This window comes from Lagenorhynchus albirostris, chromosome 14 (assembly GCF_949774975.1).
Source record: "Lagenorhynchus albirostris chromosome 14, mLagAlb1.1, whole genome shotgun sequence".
Taxonomy (NCBI): Eukaryota; Metazoa; Chordata; class Mammalia; order Artiodactyla; family Delphinidae; genus Lagenorhynchus; species Lagenorhynchus albirostris.
The window spans coordinates 40,875,414-40,902,243 of record NC_083108.1 but is presented as its reverse complement, the minus strand read 5'-3'; the positions used below and the strand labels follow the sequence as shown (position 1 = coordinate 40,902,243).

General features: G+C 34.5%; 1 protein-coding gene across 1 annotated transcript in view; it reads right to left on the bottom strand.

Annotated features, from left to right (window-relative positions):
* The window catches only part of CCDC178 (coiled-coil domain containing 178), a 370,210-nt gene that overhangs the window by 107,932 nt on the left and 235,448 nt on the right, over positions 1-26,830 (bottom strand). Inside the window, exon 18 of the mRNA XM_060170501.1 lies at positions 21,808-21,957. Coding sequence (XP_060026484.1) covers positions 21,808-21,957 — 150 coding nt within the window. The remainder of the gene's footprint in view (positions 1-21,807; positions 21,958-26,830) is intronic.

Below are 26,830 nucleotides of genomic sequence, written 5' to 3'. Positions count from 1 at the left end.
CACCAAAAAGAAAGTTGACTTTTTAGCATCATTGTACAATTTGGATATAAAAACCTATTAAATATCTATCATGGAGATAAGAAAAGGAAGAAGGAAAAGAGGGAGGGAGGAAAGGAAGGAGGGAGGGAGACTGGGAGGGAGGCGAAGTGGAAGAGGGTGGAGAGGAAAGAGAAAGGGAAAGATTAGGAAGAAACTGAACATATTAAAACTGTAAGCACTAAGAATTTGAATGTTTATTAAGGAAGGAAATAAGGATTAAACAATCCTTAAACAAGGATTTGGTATAATATTCAATGAAAAGGATATACAGATAAAATATATATTCATAGCCCAGAGTGATCCTGAGCTTGGCACAGTTATTTGCATAATGGGTATAATAATTCCTATAACACACAATTTTGGAGATTAACTGTGATAACACATGTACAACACTTAAAAAGACTTGATAAATAAGTGTTAAAATTTTTATCGTAAATATGATATTTATGAATTCTGATAAAAATAATACAAAGGCAGAATCAAACAATTTCAACTCCAGACTCCGAGATTTATCCTTTACCTTCAGTATTTTACTTGTATTGTAATTTGGTATTGACAGCTGCTTACTCTGCATCATCAATTTCTCAAACTCAACACATGCAGACAGGAATACATTCTTTTCTATCTGAAACCTACTCCTCAACTATATGAGCCATCCCAGTAATTTGCCCCGGGATTTACAGAATCACCCAAACCAAAGATATTTTTATGCTTCTGGTGACTGGCACAATGCCTTACATACAGAAAGAAGTCATACAAATTTGCTTAATGAATGTCAGACTCATTTTACTCTCTTACTTCTCACCCTCAGTCTTTCTGTTGTTACCTCCTAAAAATTTTCCCAATTTGTATCATTCACTTTCCTCACATTGCCATTGTGTCAGTATAGTCTGTCACTACCTTTTACCTGGAATATTTTACGACTTCCTAAGTGGACTTTCCTGCTCCAGTTCAAATCTTGCAGGTCTATCTACATATTATTTCAAGGGTGATTTTTCTAAAACGTATATTTGGTCATGCCATGCCCAGGCCAGGCTTAAAATGTTTCAATGGCTTTCCAATGCCTGAGGGATAAGTTCCAAAGCTATCAGACCCAGCTTATAAAATTCTTCCTGATTTGCCTCATTTAACTCTCCAGGTCTTTGATCCACCTTTCTCTATTGTCCAGCTCTCTAGGATGCCATCTGCACCCCTTCTACCTAATAATTATTTGAAGCTCCCTGTTGATTCAATGTCCCCCATATTTTGGTCTAAGCCTATGCATACCTTTCTCTGAAGTATGTGCCTCTTCTACCATGTTCACCCAGTACGGGTCTTTACTTCTCTGTGAAGTCTGGGATGAGTTCTACGGAGTCTCAAGTTTCTTTTAGTTTCTTAAACAACTTCATAAATTATTTATCAACATAAGTCTTTATAGCATCACTCAAAAGGAACCAACTAATGTGAGTTTCTGATTGATAAATGACATTTTATGGAGATTTATTTTACTGTATCAAATAAATTTAGCCATTATTGAATGTCCATTTAATCCTATATTAAAAATACTCAGATTTTATAACATCTTTTGAGGAAACTCCATTGTTAATGGTGCTAGGCAATTTCCTCCAAGATACAGGCATTGTCTTGTCTTTGAATTTCACTGCCAGCAGAGTTTGAGTTTCCTCAAACATGATTTTGGAATAAATGAATAAGCAATTGTATGTCCTCTACCTACCCCACAAAAGGTTTGCAATTTTTTTCTTTTTTTTCCTTTTAGTTTTCTGAAGCAGCACATTCTTGCTGAGCTTTGAAATCTGGGCTCAGCCATAACTTTCCCACCATTGGTGGAGACACAACCTGATGCTTAAGGAAAAACAGTTATGTTGAAGTGGACTCCAAACTTTCTCACTGTACAAAGCTTGTTAATTTGAAGTCTCTTTGAGAAAATCTGTGGTGGATTGCACATGTATGGAAAGTTTTATAAAAATAGAATATTTCTCTCAATATGGGTTTACTCTGATTTTTACACAAACTGGAAAAATGCAGAAAATTTAATTGGCAATGCCACCAAACACCAAAAACAAAGCAAAAATCAATGAGTAACAAAAAGCAAACATTTATTAAACCCATAACCAAGTGATATAAAAAAATGGCCTATTCTATTACATATCCACATTTTTGCATATTTTTATGCCAAAGAAAAACCTTATACTTTGCTTACATTTAGAAAATTATATGTCCTAAAATCTAGAACAGTTACATGTTTATTTAACATGTTTTCCAGTCTGTTAAAACATGGAAATATTTCAGCTATGTTATCAGGCTTAGTTCAATTTGAATGACATGGTTACCTTTTTAATCTACATTTTTATAATTAAGTTTTATGACATTACTTCTAATATCTTACCCATTTCCTTTTTAACCCCAAACTAGATAGATTCTGGAATTGTAAATTTTTAATTGCTAAAACATGGACATTAAGAAAATATGTAAGTGGATCAATTTAGTGCTTACTTGTTTAACTCATTATCTTAAAATAATATAATATTCTCCCCTCAATGAAATGCAAATAGAAATAGTAAATTAAAGTAAATACACTGCCAAGTTTTTTTTCTGAATAATATATAATCTACAAATTTTACTTTAAATTTACCAATAGGTCTAAATACTCTGCTTGATCACTTATTTTGATATTGGACAGAAAGGAGAGTATCTGAAAATCTCTTTCTGGTATTTTCTTAAATAATTTCAGAAGGCTTCATGATAGCATATACTCTCTATTTAACCATTCATTCTACTTCTGTAGAGAAACTCTCTAAATGAAAAATTTTAAATACCAAATCTTGGTATGGATTATACTGGAGATGAGGCAAGTGGGGATTAGAATGAGAAAATGGAGCTCAGCCAGGTCTTCACAAAGTGGTGTTATTTTTGTTTAAAGTAAGTTCCTAGATAATACACATAGCTGTTCAAATGCATAACCAGATAAAAGTGATATTTTAGATAATCTATAAATTGTAGATCATCGATACTGCTGATGTGTTTCTTTACAGATATTCAAGATTTGCCAAGATGGACATCTACAGATGACTATACCACGCCTTGGTTTACTGGAAATTTCTGATTCAAATCACATATTACGCCTTGGTTTACTGGAAATTTCTGATTCAAATCACATATCAGTGGGGGATTTTACCCAGATCTCTGGAAAAGTAATTCAGAGACATTATCACTTTGTAAACATTTTTAGTGTTTGTTCTATGAAATAGTTGAGGAAATGACTGTAGATGTAAATCTTGAATCATATGATAATGACTTAATGAAATAAATTCAAAGGTAAAGGAAGATTAAAAAGAAGTCTACTAGCCAGTCCCTTATGTGTGGACACCATGCATATCTTCCATCTGTCTTATCCCTCCATTTAGCACAGCAGATGCTCTAAAATGAAGTAAAGAAGATTAAGACAAAGGCCTTTAGGAATGTACATATTAGCTAGGTTAGGATACTGGCAAGAAACCACGTAAGAAATGTAATCTGGCTATGTACTGAAAGGGCAATGAAAACAGCAATAGACAAAATTGGTTAAACTCAGAAATCCATACGGCATTAAAGACAAAGGGAAAGTGCTTCAAATTTAAATTAATTCTGATTAATAAAGACAAATGCTAAAGAAAATACGGCACAGATTCTTAGAGACACATTACAAAGATGGAACAGGAGTTATTATCAACAAAGAACGATAAATATGGAAATAAATTCAAATCAATTAGGGAAGAGCATTAGAAAATAAACTGCTATACTGAAAGATGGAGAAGGAAAATAGTATGTGCTCCATCAGTATTTGTTTAATTATAGTGAATTATTGAATGAAGAGGTTTATACAGTGAGCAGCAAACAGGCTGGCATTAAATGACTTGTTCATCACTGCCTTTTAGGAGAAAGTATTTAGTTGTAAACTGTTGATCAGAGTGAAATAGCCATGATGAAAGGATGGACACCTGAGGAGAATAAGTTAGCCATGTAGTCATTTAACAGAAAAGCAAAAAGAGCTGTCTATAAAAATCACAAGAATAGGAAAATAAGCTGTCTGTATGAAAATTAGGATAATAGAAATCTTTGCAATATCTTAAGGGCTTTTAAAATTTTTAAGTAAAATAATCTGGAAAAGACAAAATATTTATGTATTATTAAAGAGGTAAAAGACTTGAACTTGGTTACCAGGTTACCTGGGAAGACACCAGAAGAAGTAATCAATCAAATACTAATCACCTGGAAAAGGATGGGCTGCATGAAACACCAACATGGTTTTCTGAATAGCAAATCATGCCAGACCCATTTAATCTTGTTCTGTGATAGCATTACAGGCCGCAGAGACAAGGAAAAATGATAGTGACAATCCATTTTATTTTCTGGAGGTCTTGGGATCTGCTCTTTGTCACATTTGCATTGACAAACTTGAGAAAATATGACTTTAACCACATTAGTTTTAGGTGGGTGGATGCACAGCATGCTTGAATGTTCAATTAAAGGATAATTGAAATTTCAATTTCAAGTGCACTAATATTTTGATGCAGCTCCCAGGAACTGGTCCTGGGGACCATTTTGTCAACTGCTACTAGATGACCTGAATTAAGTGATTTAGAGTGTTCTTACCAATCTCTAGATAATTATAAATTTACTTAATCAGTATAAATAGGAGATAAAAATTGAAAGGATGGAATAAAATAAACACACAAAACAGGTACCTTGAAGAAATCTGTCTTATTGGAATATTAATCAACAATGTGGTGCTACTATAAAAATTACCAGCACTCCACAGGAAAGTCTTAAAAGGAGTAAGACATGCAAGGATCTGTTTTTATCCTTGTATAAAGATAGAATAATTCCTATAAAAGGTGTAATTACTTCAGACTGTGAAGTTTACAAACCCTCCGACAATAACTGAATCCATATTCTCTAATGAGAATTATACTTATTTTAAATAAGCAAAGCAAATGAACTATAGTAAAAAGAATTTACAGTGGGAGCTGGGGATATTTGGGATTTTAGCTGGTCTGGATTTTTCTAGATTTTCTCTGGCTGTCCTACATTTTTCAAAGTCTCATATTTACTTTGGAATGCCCACTTCTTGTTCCAAGGCCCTTATTAATTTTTATCCTTTATTTTATAGCATAAAATTGCTTTACATTTTTATGTCATGAAATAATAAATGCTCATTATAAAAACAAAATAAACAAATAAAGAAATTAGGAAGAGAGTGAAACTCTTCCATAGCCTCAGTACTGCTAACTTTTGGAAGATAGCTTTCTAGATAGACCATTAGAAATAAATGTAGTAAAATCTAATACATATGGGAATACAAAGCAGGAATCATACAGTACATGTTGAATTATAGCTTGGTGTTTTAATTAAATATGTACCATGGCTATTTACTCCTTTTAAAGACTGTATAATACTCCATTGTATACCATTCTATTATATACTTAGACAACTCTACATGGCCGTGCATTGAATATGCTGACATTTTTCCTTTTTAGAAACAGTGCTATAATCAACATCATTATACATATCTTTGCAGACTTTTGCAGATTATTTCTTATACAGCCCCAGAAGTAGAAATGCTGTCTCAGTGGGTATGCATAAATATCTTGTTAGACAACCCACTGGGAACGATCATCCAGTAATTGAAAAAATATTTGCCAGGCACTTTTCTAGGTGCTAGAGTTATGGCCATGAATAAGATAATAAGTTTCTCGCCCTTACTGAGGTTACATTCAGTTGGCAGAAACAGACCATGAACAAATGAATATAAAATAAAATAGTAGCGTGTTAAGCGTTATGAAGAAAATAAAATAAGGTGACATGAGAGTGGGTAGGCGAGGAACAACTTTAGGGGGCTCTGCGAGAGCTGCTTTCAGAGGGGACTTTTAATGTGATAGCTAAATGGTAAGAAGGAGACAAGTATAGGAAATGTGGAGAGAAATGTACATCTGGAAGGCTCTGAAATTTCAAGGACCTTATACTGAGAATGAATCCGAGGGTCAAGGATCAAAAAATAGCTTGTGGCTAGAGCAGAGTGGGGTGAGTGAGAGAGTGATGTGAGGGAGGGAGAGAGTACGTTATGCAGCCTGGGAGGCCAGGGCAATAAGTTGGATTTGACTCTGAATATAGTAGTAAGTCACTGGATGATTTTAAGTTTTAATTTAATTATGGTACACTTACATGAAAGCATATACACCGTAAGTATATAGCTCAACGAATTATTCACAAGTTGAACCATCTCTCAGATCAGGAAAGAAAACATTACTGGTATCCCCCAAACCCCCTTTATGTCCTTTTCCTGTCCCTACTTACCACCAGGATAACCACTCTCCTAGCTTTTAACAGCAAGCTTAATTTGGTCTGTTTATATAGACAAAACAGAGCAAAACAAAACAAAATCAAAACACCATACAGTTTGTGCTCTCTTTGGCGTCTTTTGCTTAAAATTATGTTTGTGCACTTCATCCATATTTAGGCAACCACCTAAAGTGAGGACGTCAATAAAAAAGTGAATGGATCCTACTGCTGAGCACTGGAGTACCCCCAATATTTGGAGGCTGAGCAAAGTAAGAGTTGCTAGTACAAGAGATACAGAGTGTCCAGTGAGCTGGGAGGAAAATGAGGAGACCATGGTGTCCTGACAACAGCAAAAGATGCTTCAAGAAGGCGAATGACTAAAAGTGACTGAATACTGGTGAGCGATTGAGTAAGATGAGGTCAGATATATACTATTGGATTTGACATCATGGAAGTCATTGAGGTGGTACTTCAAAGGCAAAGAGAATGTAAAGACTGTAAATGCAGATAATTTATTCCAAAAGTTTTATTAAAAAATGAAGGGCTCTATGGAATGTGGAATCAAAAGAGGGTTTTTGAGATGGTAAATACTAGATCATGTCTGTACAATGATGGGAATAATCCAGTGAAGAGGAAAAATCTGAGGATACAGAGGATGGAAAATTATATGAATGAAGGCTGTGAGAAGGTGAAAGGGGATGGAATTCAGAGCACATGTGAAGGGCTTTATCTGTGTTAGGAGCTGGAGTACTACCATTTTAATAGGAAGAATGACTGCAACTGTGGAGTAGATGCAGGTCAGATGGTGAATTTGGTTATGGACAAATATTCTCATCTTTTATGAATGTCTCTTTTCCCACACTCTCCCCTACCATCATTGTGTGTAATCAATCTCACTGATGTTCTGTTTAAAAGAAGAGTTGAAAATGTGTACGTCATTTTAATTTGTATGTATTCAATATTTAGAGAGGTAGAAACATTTTTCTTATGTTTATTGGCCATCTGGATTTTTAAAACTTGCTGTATTTGTTGTTTGTTTGCTCATTCAAAAATACCTTTGTTTCCATCACATAAACAATAATTTGCCCAGATTCAGCATTCTTGAGTGCCTTAATTTGTTCTATAAATTTATGTAGATATTTTTCTGTCTTCTGTCATAAAACACTGAGGATATGAAGTCTGAAGTTAGTGTGATATTATTTTCCTTTGTAGGCACTACATTTCTTTTAAATGGATCCATTCTGGTATTATTTCTGTATCCTTGAAACTGAAAACTGGGTGAGGCATCACTAGAGACAAGTCCAAGAGCAGCTGGCTCTTTATTTGGGGCAGCCCAGGCCTTTCTCTCACACAGGCATTCAGGACTGCTACTTGTGCACAATCACTACAGCGACTTCAGATGGACTGTCCACAGGTGCCCAGGATGGGTACCTTCAGTCCTCGAATCCCCACGTAAGAAAGATCCCATCCAAGTTAGTGAATACAGCTTTAAGAAGCTGGATCGGGCTTCCCTGGTGGTGCAGTGGTTGGGAGTCCGCCTGCCGATGCAGGGGACGCGGGTTCGTGCTCCGGTCCGGGAGGATCCCACATGCCGCGGAGCGGCTGGGCCCGTGAGCCATGGCCGCTGAGCCTGCACGTCCGGAGCCTGTGCTCCGCAACGGGAGAGGCCACAACAGTGAGAGGCCCACTTACCACAAAAATTAAAAAAAAAAAAGCTGGATCTTCAAGTCTGAGACGGGATTCACTGTGGTAGCCCTTACCTCAGCCCACACACTTCCAATATAGCAGGATATTTGGGGATTTAGGGAGGAGAGTTACCACAGTTTCTCCCTTTCTGTGTTGTCACATTCCAATGCTCTTTTAGGGATGGGAGTTTCTATTTATCAGCCCTCAGTATCTTTCTTATTTTTTCCCCAAATCTCTGTTGTGCTTGGCAGAAGTTCTATTTGTACAATATGTTTGTTATCAGTCTGTCTTTTCAGAATTATTATAATGTTCTTTATGATATTATTTCCTGGCACTTTAGGCTGTGGGGTGTGTGTGTGTGTGTGTGTGTGTGTGTGTGTGTGTGTGTGTGTGTGTCTAACTCTAGTGATGCTACCATGTTTCCCAAGCTTGGTGCTCTATCATCAAATTTCCACAGAAGGCTTTGCTTCCCTCTGTATTCTTTGCAAATACTAGCAGCTGCTTGGAGCTGCTGTCTCTCTTTTTTAACATGTGTATCCTATGTCTTCATCTTAATTTCTGTTGCAGTTCCTATGGGATTAGGATCATCCATTTTGACAAATACATGTTCTCCAGTCTGAGGCAATGGGAAGGGCATTTTAAAGTTTCTTTAGTGAGAAAGGAACTTTTTTGCTTGGACCTCTGACCATTTTTCAGAAACATAAGTGAACTGCCACTTCCTGTGTAAAAGCATAAAATCTCTCCATCAAAAAGTATTTCATTACTAGGCACTGCTTAGTCATACTCTTGCCCAATACAATGGTGTTACAAAGTATTTATAATTGAAATACTTTTGCATTTGAAGAGAGGCAATGATATATGGTATATGAATAATAGGCTGAGCAGGGTAGAGAAAAAAACTGTAAGAGAAGCTGTGGAGTAGCAGAAACTCTGTGGGCTTGAGTCCAATTGGCCTAGGTTTGAATTCTAGCACTGCTTCCCGCTTAAAAGCAGTGTGGCCTTAAGTTACAAGAAAGCGCATGTTATGGGTTTTATTGTATCCCCTCCCCCAAATTCATATGTTGAAATCCTAAACCCCAGGATCTCAGAATGTGACTGTAATTGGAAATAAGCTCTTTACAGAGATAATTAAGTTAAAATGGGGTCATAAGAGTGGTCCCTAATTCAATGTTACTGGTGTCATTATCAGAAGGAGAAATTTAGACAGATGTGTAAGAGGGAAGACAGTGTAAATACAAAGGGAGAAGACAGTCATCTACAAGCCAGAGACAGAGTCCTGGAAGAGATCCTTCCTTCACAGCCCTCAGGGAACCAACCCTGCTGACACCATGGTCTTGGACTTCTAGTCTCCAGAACTGAGAAAATATATTTCTGTTGTTTCTGCTACCCAGTCTATGGTACTTTGTTACAGCAGACTTTAGTTTCCTGAGGAAAAATGAGAATATGTCCAGTTGTTTCATAGAGTTTTTGTAAATTAAATAAGAAAAGAATACTAATGATAATGTTATCCGTAAGTGACTATTTATGATAGGGTAGGTGCAGCATTCAATGCTTCACACAGGTTGTAAATGCATAGCTTGGTGACTGCCACATTGGACGTGTGTAACAGACACTGTGTTTATTTTCCCTTATTTAATACAATAAAGAGATACTGAAGTGAAAATATACTGCAATGAAGAAGGAAAGATGCAAAGATAAAGGAAGAAAGAAAAGAGAGATATCTCATAAAAAGAAGAAGAAACTAACACATTGTAGGGAGAAGAGAAACATATCAAAGGTTCCCTACACCAGAGAGTAATAGACTCCTCAGTGGCAAGGAACCAATCAGCAACTAGTTCTCAGGGTGAACACAGGAGAACACGTTTTCTTGTAGAGTACTTTTTAGGTATATTTAGTTAGAACTGTCACAATGTGTCTAAGCTTTTATTTCCATGTGATCCTATAGTTTACATAGTATTGTGTTGTAATGGTTTTAACCATATTAATAGTAAGAATGGAGAAAGGTTATCATGAAGTCATACATAGTATTGTATTGACTATTTTTTATTTCCTTTTTAGCTTTTTGAGTTACTGACACATTATTGCAGCAAAACATATGTAGGGTCAATTCATGCTGAATAGTTATTAGAAACCATGATAACAAAAGTCATTACACTGCAGTTCAGTTTTGACAGTAAAATTTCTGCAACATTATCACAAATCCTCATGCATTAGTGCAATGATCCTTACTATAGTTTCATATTAGAATCAAAAGATTGCTGTAGCATGCTTGATACAAAAAGTCAAGCAAGTCAAATTCTTTTCTGCTTTTACAGATAACATTTTTGCTCTTTTTCTATGTACATCATGCAGATAGTAGCTTTGTTTTATATACTTTTCTCAATAACCTATGAGTACATTGCATATATATTTCTTCAAAATGAGGATTTTTCCTTGAAAGACAACACAATTCTGATTACCAGCACCAAAGGAAATAATTTGAGAATGATGTTATATCTGACACAACTTCAAAAATTCTAAAGCTATATTATTCATCATGGTATTATCTTTCCTTTTCTCAGGTAATGTGTTAGCTGTGGTTATAGTTTTTTTTTTTAATCAGTGATTTACTATGATGGAATAGTACAAAATTTAAAAAGGGACATCTGTCATATTCAGGATAACTTTTATAGAAAAGCTGTGAGGGTTACCCTTCAGCTGACAAAGGAAAATATTTTTAATGTCTATCTGTCCACAATAGTTTTCAATAGTTACTCTTTTTAAAAATTTGAGGTATAACTGATGTATAATATCATATTCACTTCAGGTGTACAAAATTTGATATTTGCATACATTGCAAAATGATCAGCACAATAAGTCTAGTTGCCATCTAGCACCATATAAAGTTAGCTTTTAGGATTTACTCTCATGCAACTTTCAAATATGCTCTACAATATTATTGATTATAGTCACTATGCTGTACATTACGAGCCCCATGACTTATTTGTAACTGGATGTTTGTACCTCTTGAGACCTTTCACCTGTTTCACCAACTCACCAAATCCCCTCCCCTCTGGCAACAAACATTCTATTTTCTGTATCTATGATTTTGGTTTTGTTTAGTTTGTTTTGTTTATTAGGTTTCAAATATAAGTGAAATCATGTGGTATTTATATTTCTCTGTCTGACTTCTTTCACTTAGAGTAATTCCCTCAAGGTCCATACATGTTGTTACAAATGGCAAGATTTCATTCTCTTCTATGGCTGAGTTTATCCATTCATCCATCGATGGACACTTAGGTTGTTTCCATTTGTTGGCTATTGTAAATAATGCTGCTATGCAGATAGGGGTGCATGTATCGTTTCAAATTAGTGTTTTCATTTTCTTTGGATAAATATCCAGAAGTGGAATTTCTGGATCATACAGCAGCTCTATTTTTAATTTTTTGAGAAACCTCCATACTGTTTTCCATAGTGGATGCACCAATTTACATTCCTATCAACAGTGCATGAGGGTTCCCTTTTCTCCACATCTTTGCCACTTGCTACTTCTTATCTTTTCAATAAAAGCCAATCTAACAGGTGTGAGGTGATACCTCATTGTGGTTTTGATCTGCATTTTCCTGATATAGTGATGATAAGCATTGTTTCATGTGCCTGTTGGGCATTGGTATGTCTTCTTTGGAAAAATGTTCATTCAGATCCTCTGCCCATTTTTAAATCAAATTGTTTGTCTTTTTTGCTATTGAGTTCTATGAATTCTTTATATAATTTAGATATTAATCCCTTACAGGATGTATGATTTGCAAATATTTTCTCTCATTCAGTAGGTTGTCTTTTCATTTTGTTGATGGTTTCCTTTGTTGTGCAGAAGAGTTTTAGTTTGATGTAGCCCCATTGCTTATTTTTGCTTTTGTTGCCTTTGCTTTTGGAGTTAGAGCCAAAACTTCATCACCAAGACCAATGTCACATAGCTTACTGCCAATGTTTTCTTGTAGGAGTATTATGGTGTCAGGTCATACATTCAAGTCTAACTCACTCCAAGTTAATTTTTGTGTAAATGTAAGACAGTGGTCTAGTTTTGTTCTTTGGCATGTGGCTGTCCAGTTTTCCCAGCACCACTTATTTAAAAGACCATCCTTCCCCCATTGTACATTCTTGACTCCTTGAATATATGTGAGTGGGTTAATTTCTGGGTTCTCTATTCTGTTCCATTGACCAATGTGTCTATTTTATGCAAATGCCATACTCTTTTGATTAATATAGCTTTGTAATAGAGTTTGAAGTCACAGAATATGATGCCTCCAAATTTGTTTTCCTTACTCAAGATTGTTGTGGCTACACAGTGTCTTTTGTGTTTCCATACAAATTTTAGGATTGCTTGTTCTATTTCTGTGAAAAATGCCATTAGAATTTTGATAGGGATTGCTTTGAATCTGTATATTGCTTTGGGTAATATGAACATTTTAACAATATTAATTCTTCCAATCCATGAGCATGGAATATCTTTACATTTCTTTGCGTCTTCCTCAATTTCTTTCATCAATGACACAGTTTTCAGTGTATAGGTCTTTCATCTCCTTGATTAAATTTATTCCTAGATATTTTATTCTTTTTGATACAACTGTAAATGGGATTTTCTTAATTTCTCTTTCTTATTTTATACTCTGCCACTTTACTGAATTTGTTTAGTAGTTTTAACATATTTTTTGGTGGAGTTGTGAGCGCTTTCTATATAAAAAACATGTCATCCATAAATAATGACAGTTTTACATCTACATTTCTAATTTGATCCTATCTATCTATCTATTCATTCATGTATTCATTCACTCATTCATTCTTGACTAATTGTTCCGGCAAGGACTTCCAAAACTATGTTGAATAAAAGTGGTGAGAGTGGGCATCCTTGTCTTGTTGCCAATCTTAGAGGGAAAGTTTTCAGCTTTTCACTATTGAGTATGATGTTAGCTGTGAGACTGCCATGCATGGCTTTTATTATGTTGAGATACATTCTTTCTATACCCACTTTGTTGAATATTTTTTATCATAAATGTATGTTGAATTTTGTCAAATGCTTTTTTTGCGTCTATTGAGATGATCATATAATTTTTGTCCTTCATTTTGTTAATGTGGCATATCATATTGATTGATTTTGGATGCTGAACTATCCTGCATCCCTGGAACAAATTACATGTGAATATGGTGCATAATCCTTTTAATGTATTACTGAATTCAGTTTGCTAATATTTTGTTGAAGATCTTTGCATCTATGATCATCAGAGATATTGGCCTGTAAATTTCTTTTCTGTGTGATTTTGGTATCGGGGTGCCTGGCCTCATAAAATGAGTATGGCGGCATTCCCTCCTTTGGGAAGAGTTTGAGAATAGGTATTAAATCTTCTTTGAGTGTTTGGTAGAATGCACTAGTGAAACTGTCTGGTCCTGGATTTTTTTTGTTGTTGTTGGGAGGGTTTTGATTACTGATTCAATCTCCTTATTCAAAATTGGTCTATTTAGATTTTTCTATTTCTTCCTGATTCAGTCTTGGAAAATTTTATGATTCTAAGAATTTATCCATTTCTTCTATGTTGTCCAATTTGTTGGTGTAAAATTGTTCATAGTAGTCTCTTGTGATCCTTTATATTTCTGTGGTATCAATTGTAACTTGTACTGTTTTATTTCTGATTTTATTTATTTGAGCCTCTCTCTTTTTTATTTCATGAGTCTAGCTAAAGGTTTGTCAATTTATTTAACCTTTTCAAAGAAGCAGCTCTTAGTTTCATTGATTTTTCTACTGTCATTTTAGTCCCTATTTTATTTATTTCCGCTCCAATCTTTATTATTTCCTTCCTTCTACTAATGTTGGGCTTCATTTGTTCTTCTTTTTCTATTCCTTTAAGTGTAAAGTTAGACTGTTTACTTAAAATTTTTCTTATTTCTTGAGGTTGGCTTGTATTGCTATGAATTTCCCTCTTATAACCACTTTTGCTACATCCCATATTTTGGTATGTTATATTTCCATTTTCATTTGTCTCTAAGTATTTTTAAAAATTTTTCCTTTTATTTCTTTGTTGACCCAATGGTTGTTCAATAGCATATTGGTATTTTCCACTTTTTTCTTGTAATTGATTTCTAGTTTTATACCATTGTGGTTGGAAGAGATGCTTCATATGATTTCAGCCTTAAATTTATTGAGACTTATTTTGTGGCCTAACATATGATCTATCCTAGAGAATGTTACATGTGCACTTGAGAAGAATGTGTATTCTGGTACTTTTGGATGGAATGTTCTTTTTTTTTTTTTTTTTTTGCAGTACGTTTGCCTCTCACTGTTGTGGCCTCTCCCATTACAGAGCACAGGCTCCCAACACGCAGGCTCAGCGGCCATGGCTCACGGGCCCTGCCGCTCCACGGCATGTGGGATCTTCCTGGACCGGGGCACAAACCCGTGTCCCCTGCATCAGCAGGCGGACTCTCAACCACTGCACCACCAGGGAAGCCCCTGGAATGTTCTTTATATATCTATTAAGTCTATCTTGTCTAATGTGTCATTTAAGTCTGATGTTTTCTTAACAGATTTTCTGTCTGATGATCTGTCCATTGATGTAAGTGTGGTGTTGAAGTCTTCTATCATTATTGTATTGCTGTCCACTTCTCCCTTTAGGTCTGTTAATATTTGCTTTATATATTTTGGTCCTTCTATGTTGAGTGCATATGTATTTACAAATGTTACATCTTCTTGTTGGGTTGACCCTTTTATCATTATGTAATGCCTTTTTTTGTCTTTTATTACAGTCTTTGTTTTAAAGTTTATTTTGTCTGATATGAGTATAACTACACCAGCTTTCCTTTCATTTCTATTTGCACAGAAAATCTTTCTCCATCTCTTCACTTTCAGTCTGTGTGTGTCCTTATATCTGAAGTGAGTTTCTTCTAGGTAGCATAAAGATGAGTCTTGTTTTTATTTTGTAATCATTTAGCTACTCTATGTCTTTTGATCGGAGAATTTAGTCCATTTACATTTAGAGCAATTATTGATAGGTTTGCACTTTGCCATTTTGTTAACTGTTCTCTGGCTGTTTTTGTAGTTCCCCTCTGTTCCGTTTTTTCTGCTGCTCTGTTTCCTGGTGGTTAATGACTTTCTTTAGTCTTATGTTTAGATTCCTTTCTCATTTTCTTTTGGGTATCTGCTATGCGTTTACGCTTTGTGGTTACCATGAGTTCACATTTAACATACTATGTATATAATAGTCTATTTTAAGCCGGTAGCAAGTTAAAATTGAATTCATTCCAAAACTCTACATTTTTACTCCCCCTAGTTTTATGGTTTTGATGACACATTTTACATCTTTTATTTTATATATCCCTTAACTAATTATTGTAGTTTTAGTTAATTTTACTAATTTTGTCTTTAAACCTTTATGCTAGCTTTATTAATGATTAATTCACTACCTTTACATATATTTACCTTTACCAGTGAGACTTTTGCTTTCATGTTTTCTTGTTATTAATTAGTGCCATTTATTTTCAGCTTATGAAGTACCTTTTAACATTTTTTGTAAGGCTGATTTAGTGGTGATGCACTCCTTCAGCTTTTACTTGTCTGGAAATCTCTTTATCTCTCCTTCATGATAGTTTTGCTGGGGTAGTATATTCTTCTTTGGAAGTTTTTTCCTTTCAGGACTTTGAATATATTGTTTCACTCCCTTCTGGCCTGCAAAGTTTCTGCTGAAAAATCTGCTGATAGTCTTAGGGGTTTTTCTTTGTAGGCAACAAGTTGTTTTTCTCTCGTTGCTTTTAAAATTCTCTCTTTAACATCTGACATTTTAATTATAATGTGTCTTGGTCTCTTTGAGTTCATCTTATTTTGAACTCTCTGGGATTCCTGAACCTGGATGTCTATTTCCTTTTGCAGGTTAGAGAAGCTTTCAGCCACTATTGCTTCAAATATATTGTCTGCCCCTTTCTCTTTTTTCTCCTTCTGGAACCTTTCTAATGTGAATGTTATTGTGCTTGATGTTGTCCTATAGGTCCCTTAAACTAGTCTCACTTTTTAAAACTCTTTTCTTTTCGCTGCTCTGTTTGGGTGAGGTCCAGTGCCCTGTCTTTCAGATCTTGATCTTTTCTGCTGCTTCTTCTGGTCTGCTGTTAAACTCCTTTAGAGTATTTTTCAGTTCATTTGTCATATTCTACTTCTACAGAAGTCCCTCTGTGACTTCTCTTCAGTACTTTCTTATATTTTCCCTTGTTGCAGTTCTCACTGTGTTCATCCATTCTTCTCATGAGTTTGGTGAGTACCTTTATGACCATTATTTTGAATTCTTTATCAGGAAAAGAAAATTACTTCTGTTTCATTAAGGTCTTTCCTAAGGCTTTATCTTGTTTTTTGATTTGGAACATATTCCTTTCCTTTCTCACTGTGCTTGACTCTGTGTTTTTTCCTATGTATTAGGCAAAACACTTTCTATGTATTACCTCTCCCAGTCTTGAAGGAGTGGCCTTTTGTAGTTGAAACTTATCATTAAAACTTGCCCTAGGCTCCTGGTTGTCTCTCAAACCTTTGTGATTTTCTAAGCAGCCTGATTTATTCTTGATAGGTCCCTACTGTTGGCGGTGTGCCAAAACCTGTCAGTGTTCCAAGGGGAGGGATCTCATTTTTATATATATATATGTATAAATAAATAAATATATATATATACACACACACACACACACACACATATATATATATATATATATATATATATATGTATACAAAATTTTACCTTGAGTGTCTTTGGTATATCAGGGATCCCATCACACTCAATAAATCACATTCAAGGTGTTGCTATCATTAAAAAGCTACTTATTGTCATATAACTTTACCAGAAGATTATCTTCTCAAAATTGCATAAAAGATACATAAATCTACAATTCACTGAAAATTGGCATTAGACTGAAGAATTAGATTGATTTAAGCCAAGCTGACTTTTCTAAAATATTATCCAGAAATATATACTTAGTTTTTGGTGTTTCTCTCATGGGGTTTGGACAGCAAAAGGAAGATTCATTAGGATAAAACAAAAATGACGAGTTGTCTATTCCATTCTCAGGGATCAGAGGTCTCTTGAGAGTTCTTTAGAGAAAGGGACAGTAGGAATTTTATTCAAGCTCATTAGTCTATGAAGTGTGGTAACTCCTTTAGAACAAGTGTGTGTGTGTGTGTGTGTGTGTGCACATGCTCATATACCTGTGTCCTAAGAGAGGAAGGAATACTGACAAAGTCATCACATACCTGTTGTAGGCAAAAATTATTTAAAAATTATGGTTTTCCTTTCAAAGAAATGAATTTCTATCGACTTTGAAATAAGCACATAAAAATCACCACTCAAAGCCTATTTTTAATACCTGCAAGATAATAAGCAATATGAAATATAAAAATGAGAACTAAAACAGCTTTCACATTTTCTATAGGAAAATAATTTTTTTCACTGCTAGAATTGACTTTGACTTCTCACCCAATCAATGTAAAGTGAGTTTTAGAGGAAACCCACGTTTGAAAACTGAAAGAGGAAAGAGAAAACATGCTAATGAGATCTCTGAATGATAAAATATTTTTGAGAATTTATGATGGAAACTGTCCATTGAGGCTGAGGTGATATAGATTAAAGAGCAAAGATTCATGATTTGTCCTTTGGCTGGGTGAAGAGAGGATGCTGTTGGGCTTTGATTCTATGGACTATTCTAGGAAAGAATCCCCTGGACTCTGGGGATCACAGCGGTCAGCATGGAAGCTGAGATGAGGTGGCGTATTCCTGTGCCCTTTATTGTATCTTTGTCAGTACAGTGGATGATTAATCATTTATTTTGAATAATTGAATGAATGAAGTGTTTGAATTCTATGAGGTCCGGAAGCACCCCTTAGTGCTCCAGAGTAGTCCTCTGATTCATGTCCCTACATGACTCCTTCACAAGATCAGGTCACTAAAAGGTGATGCTCCAATCTGAGCATATCCATGGCAGTTACTCATTACTTCTCAGCTATTGGTCCCTTCAAACCTTGGAAAAATATCACAACACATGCTCATCTATAGTCTCTTGGAGACAACATTTGAACCTAAGTTAAGGCAACTGTGTCTTAGACCAACTTTTCTTCTAATTAACTGTATATGTATTAAATCCCTGAGCCATTCAGGCCCTAAGGTTCCTCATCTGTAACACAGTCTTCAAAAGAGATGGGTAAAATTTCTAAAGGCACTCCTAGTCCAAAGGTTTTACAATTTAAGAGTTGTGAAACCTATCTATAATACTTATGGAAATTAAATAGCTTCTAATTAAGGAGGTAGTCCTTTCCTCATTGGAAAATCATCATTGAAAAAGTACCTTCAATGGGATGAAATTACAAAAGCAATTAGTGAATCAAATAATCTCTTTCAGTTGGACACTAGAGACATAATGCATACTTTATGTGGCTTTTACATGCTTTTAAACCCAATGAGACATGTATAGAATTGTTCAGTAATGTTATAGTAGAGTGGTAGTGTCATGGTTATGAAATGGTTGGATGTAGGAAAATCCTGAGTTTTATTTCCGTCTCAGTAAGTCTTCCTCTACTCGGGTTACCATGTGACACACTCAATCTCAGTTCTATATCTTATATAGGAGATGATGAGAATAATGATAATAGAAAAATTTCTAGGATTACTGAGGGACATTTCAAAGATAATGTTTGCAAATTGCATGGCACAGATACCTGTCCACGTAAGTGCTTGTTAAGCACTGACTGATTCTATAATAATCTTTATTCCCTTAGTGTGAAAGCACTGAGAATTGGAGTAGGGCAAAGGTTAAGCTTTATAAGTGGTTTATAAAAGAACTAAAATATATTTTAACCAGTTTTGGAAGAGATCTTGTTTTCAGCCAACAGAACCATTAACATTTGCACACTTGCTTAGCTTACCTTTCTTTGCAGGCCTGAAGAACTTGAGATAGCAATGAAAACAAACACATGGTAATTTTATCAACATATTCATGTTTTTTTAAAAAAAGAATATATGAAAAATATACCTGAAATCTTTCAACGAAAATGATGAAAATGTCCATTTTCACATAGAAATACAACCTGTTTTTTGGTTATTTTTCCTTCATTCCTCTTTAGTGTGATTTTAAATTTCGAGATCTGAGAAGCTTTAGACTAAATTCTGTTCTATCATTACCCATGAACATGGCTAATAAGAATTTTGCATAATTGTTTTTGTTTGTTTCTGATTTTTAAAGGGTAAAATTACAAAAAGAATACAGGAAAGTGTCAAGAAACATGTGCAAAAGAAGCAGACATAATTCTATCATCAAAAGTAATACTATAACATTCTAAAATTTGAGCCACACCTGTATATAAATTTGTGGTAAGGAAGGGGACATTATTTTTTGTACTTAAATTGTTTTACTCTTCCATTAGGCTTTCTTTGCTACTCTTGGTCTAAAAATACTGAGAAGTAGGAAAGTGCATAATGTGTATAAAAAGAATAATACTCCCTAAGAAGCATGGTAAGTAAAATATAATTATTTACTCTGCCAAACGGAACGTATGTTTGGCATACGTTCATCAATGAAATACGTTCATCATCAATGATGAACGTTCATCAATGAAATACGTTCATCAATGAAAATCAATGAAATTATTCTAAAACAGGAAAGAGATACAAAAAAATTCCATTTTATCTGACAAGGAAATTCAACAAGGGAATCAGAGGTTGAGCAGCGCTTCTGTATACCCAAAACTAAACTGGTCAAGGGAAATGCTGCACTATCAAGAGAATGGTCTAAAATATTAAAGAGTTTTCTCGGTTTTGATGGCCGAATTCCATCCTGTAAGCAGTGCATTAGACGCTAATGACATATGATTTCTCACTGACAGATTTAACAGCATCAATAAGGTCTCTCTGTCCATTGCAGCAAATTGATCCTACATGACACCGACAAGGGCAGCCTGCACTTAATGACCTCCATCGCTGAAGAATGGAAATGAAAAATGATTGGAAGTACAAATAAATCTTTGAAAGTTTCCCTGAAACAGGTGTGCTAAAAATGATTCGTTTGAGGGATCATCACAAACATAAACCCAATCTCTAGGCATGCTCCACTGTCTGTTTATACCAGGGTCTCACTCCTTGGATCTTGAATCAGGATGTGCTTTAATTCCAAAAATGACATGAAGACAACTTGGTTCTTACTATGGAAATACTATGTTTAGGGATCTTTCTTAAAGGCATGAATTCTTCACTAGTTATGCAGGTATCTAATTTATTTGTCAGTTGCCACCAAAGGATTCTATACAAACTGATAACAACTATAGATAAAAATTTAGTTTTTTCCCCTCCTGGTTAGAAAAGGGAATACAGTATAGCCATTGATTCTTTTATCCTCCTAAATTATCAGCAACAAATGAAATATGTTTAAACTCAATAACAATGTCAAATGCGTGAAGTGATTGGCAAAACCTCCATGGATACACTGATATCCTTTCTTTGAATCCTGCACAATGGTTTGAGGACACTAAAATTTTGGCATATAGTTGTATTCTTAATTCTTTTCCAAACACACTTATTTCTTGATCTACCTTCATCTTGCTACTACTTCAATACAAATGTTTTAAGAGAAAAATACACACTCTCTCTCCCATTATATTTGGAAGCTTTAACTTGCGTGAGAGTAGATGGATGGGAAACAAAGGCTGTTTATAAGCAGCATAGTAGATGAATGTAATGTAATAGTTACTCACAGTTGCATAGTAATTTTATTTTCAAAGTAACTATGGCAGTTGGTCTCTTTTTTATTCCTAATCAAAATTTTCCTCTGAGGTAAATTTCACTTTACTGATGAGAAAACTGAGGTCTTAAAGGGTAAATAATTTGCCAAGATCACTGAGCTAGTAATTGGTAGAGCTTACACTCAAATCCTGGCCTGTCCTCCCTATATTCCATAATAGTAAATATAGTACTGAAGTTTTAAGCTACTAATTGATAGTGTAGTAATCTCGGTGACAACAGGAGAAAGGATTCATTAGCAATCTACTGGTTTTTACAGCTAGGTGAATTGTTAAAAATTAATCATGCCTCTAGTTTTTGAAATTTAAATTCTGGGAAGAAACAAAGATTCAAAGGAAAATAACTTTTCTTGTCAATGAGTAACTGGAGAAGAATATAGAGGAAGTGGCTGTATCTTAACACTCTAAGAATGGACCTTTCTCTTTGCTTTTGGATTTGTGGGCATATTGTGTGTTTTCCTTTTCCACTTTTAGTATTATAGAAGATTTTACAAAATATTTTAGAATTTCTGGTGATTTCCAGAAACCAGAGAGGTCAAGTTTCTCCAAGTTTCTAATTAAGCCTCATATTTAATAAGAAAATAGGAACCAAAATATGGAGCCCATACATCATGAGGAAGAATTAAAGGTATATCATGGAAAGTTACCTACATATGGAACTGAAATTTGAAATATATGATGATATATTTAAATCTATGCATTACAAATATTTGGTAGTTCAGGGCACAATAATTAAAAGCAAATTAGTATAACATTGTGGATTAGAAAGTATGCTTTTTCATTTCTCAAATATTTTTTCAAAATTCAACTTCAAAATGTTGATAAAAATATAAAACAAAACTTTACAAAAAGAAAACATGCCATTTGGTGGCATATAAAAGACCACCATAAGATTGGAGACCCCATGACTGACTACTTGTTACTTTTTGTGATACATACGTCAAGTAAATCATTATTTTAGAAAAATATGAAAAACTTACCTGTTTCTTATCTCGAATCAAACCATCAAGTGATAGCTGTTTTTCATATAGGTTGAAATAGTTGTCCTTTACTGTTAAGAATATATTCTGTAATTTCTGATACTCTTGAGCTAAATGTAGATTTTCTTCTAGTGAAACATCTTGTATTTTCTAGAAGATAAATATATACATGTACTTAATTAAATCATTGTAATTTATGTTTGAATTTTTACATTTGAATTATCTAAAAGTATTACATTATATATTGTAGAAAAATAAAACCAAAAAGATGCTTCCCTTGACACTAATATCCTCCTTGGATTTAATAATTTTCTTTCTTGATGCAAATGGTCTTTTTATTTATTTATTTATTTTTGAACATTGATTCATCAGAGTCTGTCTGACTTTTGTTCTCCTTCTTTCCCAGACCTCCCTCCACAATGCCTTGGGAAGTACCCAGTCCTGGAGGCTTCACTCAGCATCCCAGAAGACTTCCTCCAATGTCCCACCCCTTTTCGTTTTCTCAAGCCCCAGTGCTCAAGTAGATAGAAGACATCTGGAAGCTTAGAATCCTATTTCCAAGAGGTTCAGAGTGGTGGCACTCACAGAAAACATTCAAAACGCAGAGAAGTAAAGAGTAAAAAAGACGAGGAGCAAGGAACTCAACGTTTAGAAGCACCCAGAGAAAGCCATTATTTGTTACTAGTATACTTTAGCTATATTCAAAGCTAAATCTGCTCTTTGAGCAGCTGAGAACTTTACAGCACTCCCCATGACTAAATATATATATGTCAAATCTAATACAAAACCCTCAGAATGTAACTTTTACTAACATTACCCACTCGCAAATTAGGGGCTGCCTTTCATTTTAAGTTAGAGGTGTGATTCAGTTTAGCTGTTGATTCTTTTTACATTTCTAGCACAGAAAATTTTCTTTGGCTGCTTCAAAAAATATGGAATTTATCAACAGCCTTAAATATTTTCAAACCTGTTAATCTAGTAACTCATCTTATGGAAATTTATCCTAATCAAAAAGCTTTATTTGTTACAACATTATTTATAGAAGCAGAAAGTTTTCAAAACATACAAATGCAGATTAATCATGACAATGATAATGATGATTAAATAACAAGATATAAAAATAACCATTGTGAAGCAATTAAAAACGTCTCTTTGGGAAAACGGCTATCACATCAAACCTTTAGTATAAGTTGTTAAAAAATATATCGCAGTATGAGAATGCGCATGGAGGAAATGTAATTCAGCAGAAAATTGCCTGTACAAATATTTCTCTATTTACACACTTGAAGAAGATTTATTAAGGTCAACAAACATATTTCTCATGAAAGCCTGGTATCCATATTGATCTCTAATGATTAATACTATGTCATAGGTGTTCTTCAAAAAGCCAAAATGATGAACTGAGAACCATTTTAAGTGTCCTTGTCCTAATTCTGGCACAATAATTTAAAACTTTAGAAACTTCTATCTAATAAACTTGCTTAAAATCACAGAATTATCTTTTGGTAGGAGGACAAAGTGTCTATGAATATTTTTCTTTGGTGGAGATACCTTTGAAAAGATGGTTACAATTCTTTTTGATATCTTAACACTAATAGGAAAATCTAATCCTCAAGTGATTAATTTGAAGTTTGATACATGTTCTAAAGGAGGCATGAGAAGAAATCATTTTGAGTTTTTTGTTTGTTGTTTGACTTAAGCACATTCTGATACCTGAGATAGTCTACTTCTCTATTACATTTCTTTCAAGACCCAGATGACTATTATAAATGTTGAATTTGAGAGGAGTGCTACAAAAGTTGTGGAATTTGTTTAAAACTTATTTAATGGTACTTAATTGGGGATATATTTGGTACTTTATGCTTTGCTCATTGTGTAATGTACAGTTTTATTTCCAAACAATTGTATTTTCAATTTCTGTATGACACCAGTTGTTACTGTTTTATATGCCATAATTAGAGTAGATACTAAGAAACTAAACTGTGTATTTAGGCCAATGAATCTTCAAAACATTGTTACATCAGTCATGATACTTTACATTATCATTTCTCAGTAATGAATGTATAGAAGGATTTACCAATTCACTACCTATTCCTGAAAGTCAGTGACCTTCAGATGTGCAACGAAGTTTAAGTTTTTTAATTTTAAATAATGTATTCTGCTGACACTGAAAATGTTTTTTTATGTTTAACTGTGGTTCCACCTCACAACTCTGACTGGTTTAATTTTAACCAATGGTATTATAACATGCAAATGAAGCAAACAGTGAATGATAATTATTGGTGGATATGTGTCCAGGTGAAATAATGCTACCACTACTGGAGTTGAACAGCAAGCAGTAGAAGATATTAAATAAAGGCACAAAAGTTGGAGTTGGCAATATAATAAAAGGGTGAGAAGAAAGAAGGAACTAATAACAGAAGTAGATGGCTTTTACATGCTTTTAAATTCAATCCAGCTAAATCTTATCAGTAGAGTCTTCCTACTTAAGGTCTTGACTAAACGCAAACTTACACAAAAAGTTTGTTTCTAAAACCATTAAAGAAAAATTTGACTGTAATCTCTATAGGTTAAAATAACTGCACTCTGAGTTGATTTACAGTATTATTTTATTCATTCATTCATTCTCATTTTCATTCAGTTGCTTATTCAAAACTTTTAATTTAGTAACTACTGTATGCCAAGATTTAAGATGTAATGGTGAAACTCAAGAATTTGTGGTCTTATGGGAAAGATTTACATTTAAAAATCATAGAAATATATAATCAGAGTATAGAATTTACAATCTTTTGCATTTTTTTCTGTTTTCCATATGCATTAAACTCATTCCAAAGGTCTGAATAAACACTTTCTCAAAGCCAGATTTATTGGTATGTATTCAATTCCCATTATTAATGATTATTAAGATGAAACATTGGGAATATGGATTGATAAAGAGAAGAGAGGTTGAATGTCTGTTAATAGTTTCCATGTTGCCTAGAATTTAGTAAAGAAAATACTTAGCTTGAGGAGGGTTTGTTCTCTGTTATCTCAAATTATTAGTTAAACTTTGATGTTTGGGGGTATATTCAGCTTATCACCCCAATATTTTATTAGGAAATAAAGATTATGTTTATAAAGGGTGAACAAAAATTACTTATAAATTCCATGAGGGCTGACACCATCATTTTGTTTACCTGTAAGATACATTGTACAAAGCAGAGCTGACATTAGTGGGTATCCAAGTTTTTAGTAAATGAATGAATGAATACACAGAATAAACAGTTAGGAAATGTATGCAGTTATCGCTTTAGAACTACACATTTTATTGGCCCACTTCCGTGGAACAACTTACTGATGATATTACAATGACGCACATTTATTTGTATTATTTGATACTACACTACTTCAGAGGTGAAGATTTTAAGGATGTATATAAAAAGAATTCATACAATATGTTTTTCAATTGAGTATTTGGACATTATTCTAAGGATATACCACATTGTCCAGACTGAGCAAGAGTTCTTTCTCTGGGTGCATCGTTGATTTTCACAAGGCACGTGACTCCCTTGAAACTGTACACAGTGGGTTTCTTTTTGAATTACCTAATTAGCCCATGATCCTAAAAGTAATGAGAAACCATTGCTAAAGCAAGACCTGGCCTCTTCTGTCACCAAAAATGCTGAAAGATGAAGGCAGATTGCGACCCCAAGATATCAAAATAGTAGTTTTCCCTTTTTTTTCCACTTGACCTTTATTATTCTTTAAGCCATATATTTCATCTAGGATATTCCCTCCACTTTCTCTATTTTCAGCTTCTTTTTCTCACTCTTCCCCTTCTCCTTTCCCTCTCCCACTGGGTCAGTGGGGAATAGGGAATTATAATGAGAAATGAGTTCTTTTTGGACAAATATAGACCATATATCATCTATTTATGTTTCACCTTGTGATATATAGACAAGAACTTAGAAATAAGGCTGAATTTGAATGTTAACTTATGCATTCCACACGTAATGGAACGGCTACTGTCCTAGTTATTATAATTACAGACAGGGAAGGAAAGTCAATGAGAAGTCAGGTGAGGCAACTTGTATTTTCCAAAAATGGCCACAGAAATACTTTCATTCCCACATGTTCTTCCAGAACCTGTCACTCCCTATCAAGAACAGTCTATATCTCCTTCCCTTGAACCTGGAGAGACTTGTGGCTTCTCCAGCCAATAGAGTATGGTGGAAATATTGCTGTGTGATTTCCCAGGCTAGTTTATTTAAAAGAACTAATTTATTGAAAAAGCTAGTTTATTAAAAAAAAAAAAAGCATACAGTTTCTGCCTGGCTCTCTCCTTGGGGACATTTACACTTGGACCAGCCACTATGTTGTGAGGAATTCAGGCCACATGGAGAGGTTATTGGTGTTGTAGCTGTTCCAGTAAACAACCTTAGCTCGGGTCTCAGATAACAGCATCAACTGTGAGTAAATGAGTCATCTGAAGATGATTCCAATGCTCAGTCTTCAAGTCATCCAGATGATGGTTTAGAGTGTGTGAGAAGAGACAAGCTGGCCCTGCTATGTCCTGTCCAAATTTCTGACACATAGGATCCTGTGCCATGAAGTTTTGGGGTATTTGTTATGCACCCATAGCAACCGAAACACCAGGCATCTTGTGCAAGGTTACAAACATATTAAGTGGAGGACCTGGCTTTGTACCCAGGCCGACTGGCTCCAAATCCCATACTCTGCACCATCCAGTATACCTCCTTCATAAACATAAGCCAGCATTCTCTAACTCTACACAATGCCATCTTTATAAAACCTAACGACATTAAACAATCAGATCAAATAACACAATTACCTTGTTCTGAGCCTATTTCCACCAACCTCTTTTCATAAATCTGGCTAACACATAGCTTGTTGACATAGATACATTGGACTGCTGAAGGAAATTAGAACTTGGTCCCCTTGGTAGCTACTTTTCATTGTAAGTCAATATGGGTATGCTGGTTACCTATAACCAGTCTTGGGTTTTTGATCTACATAATTCCAT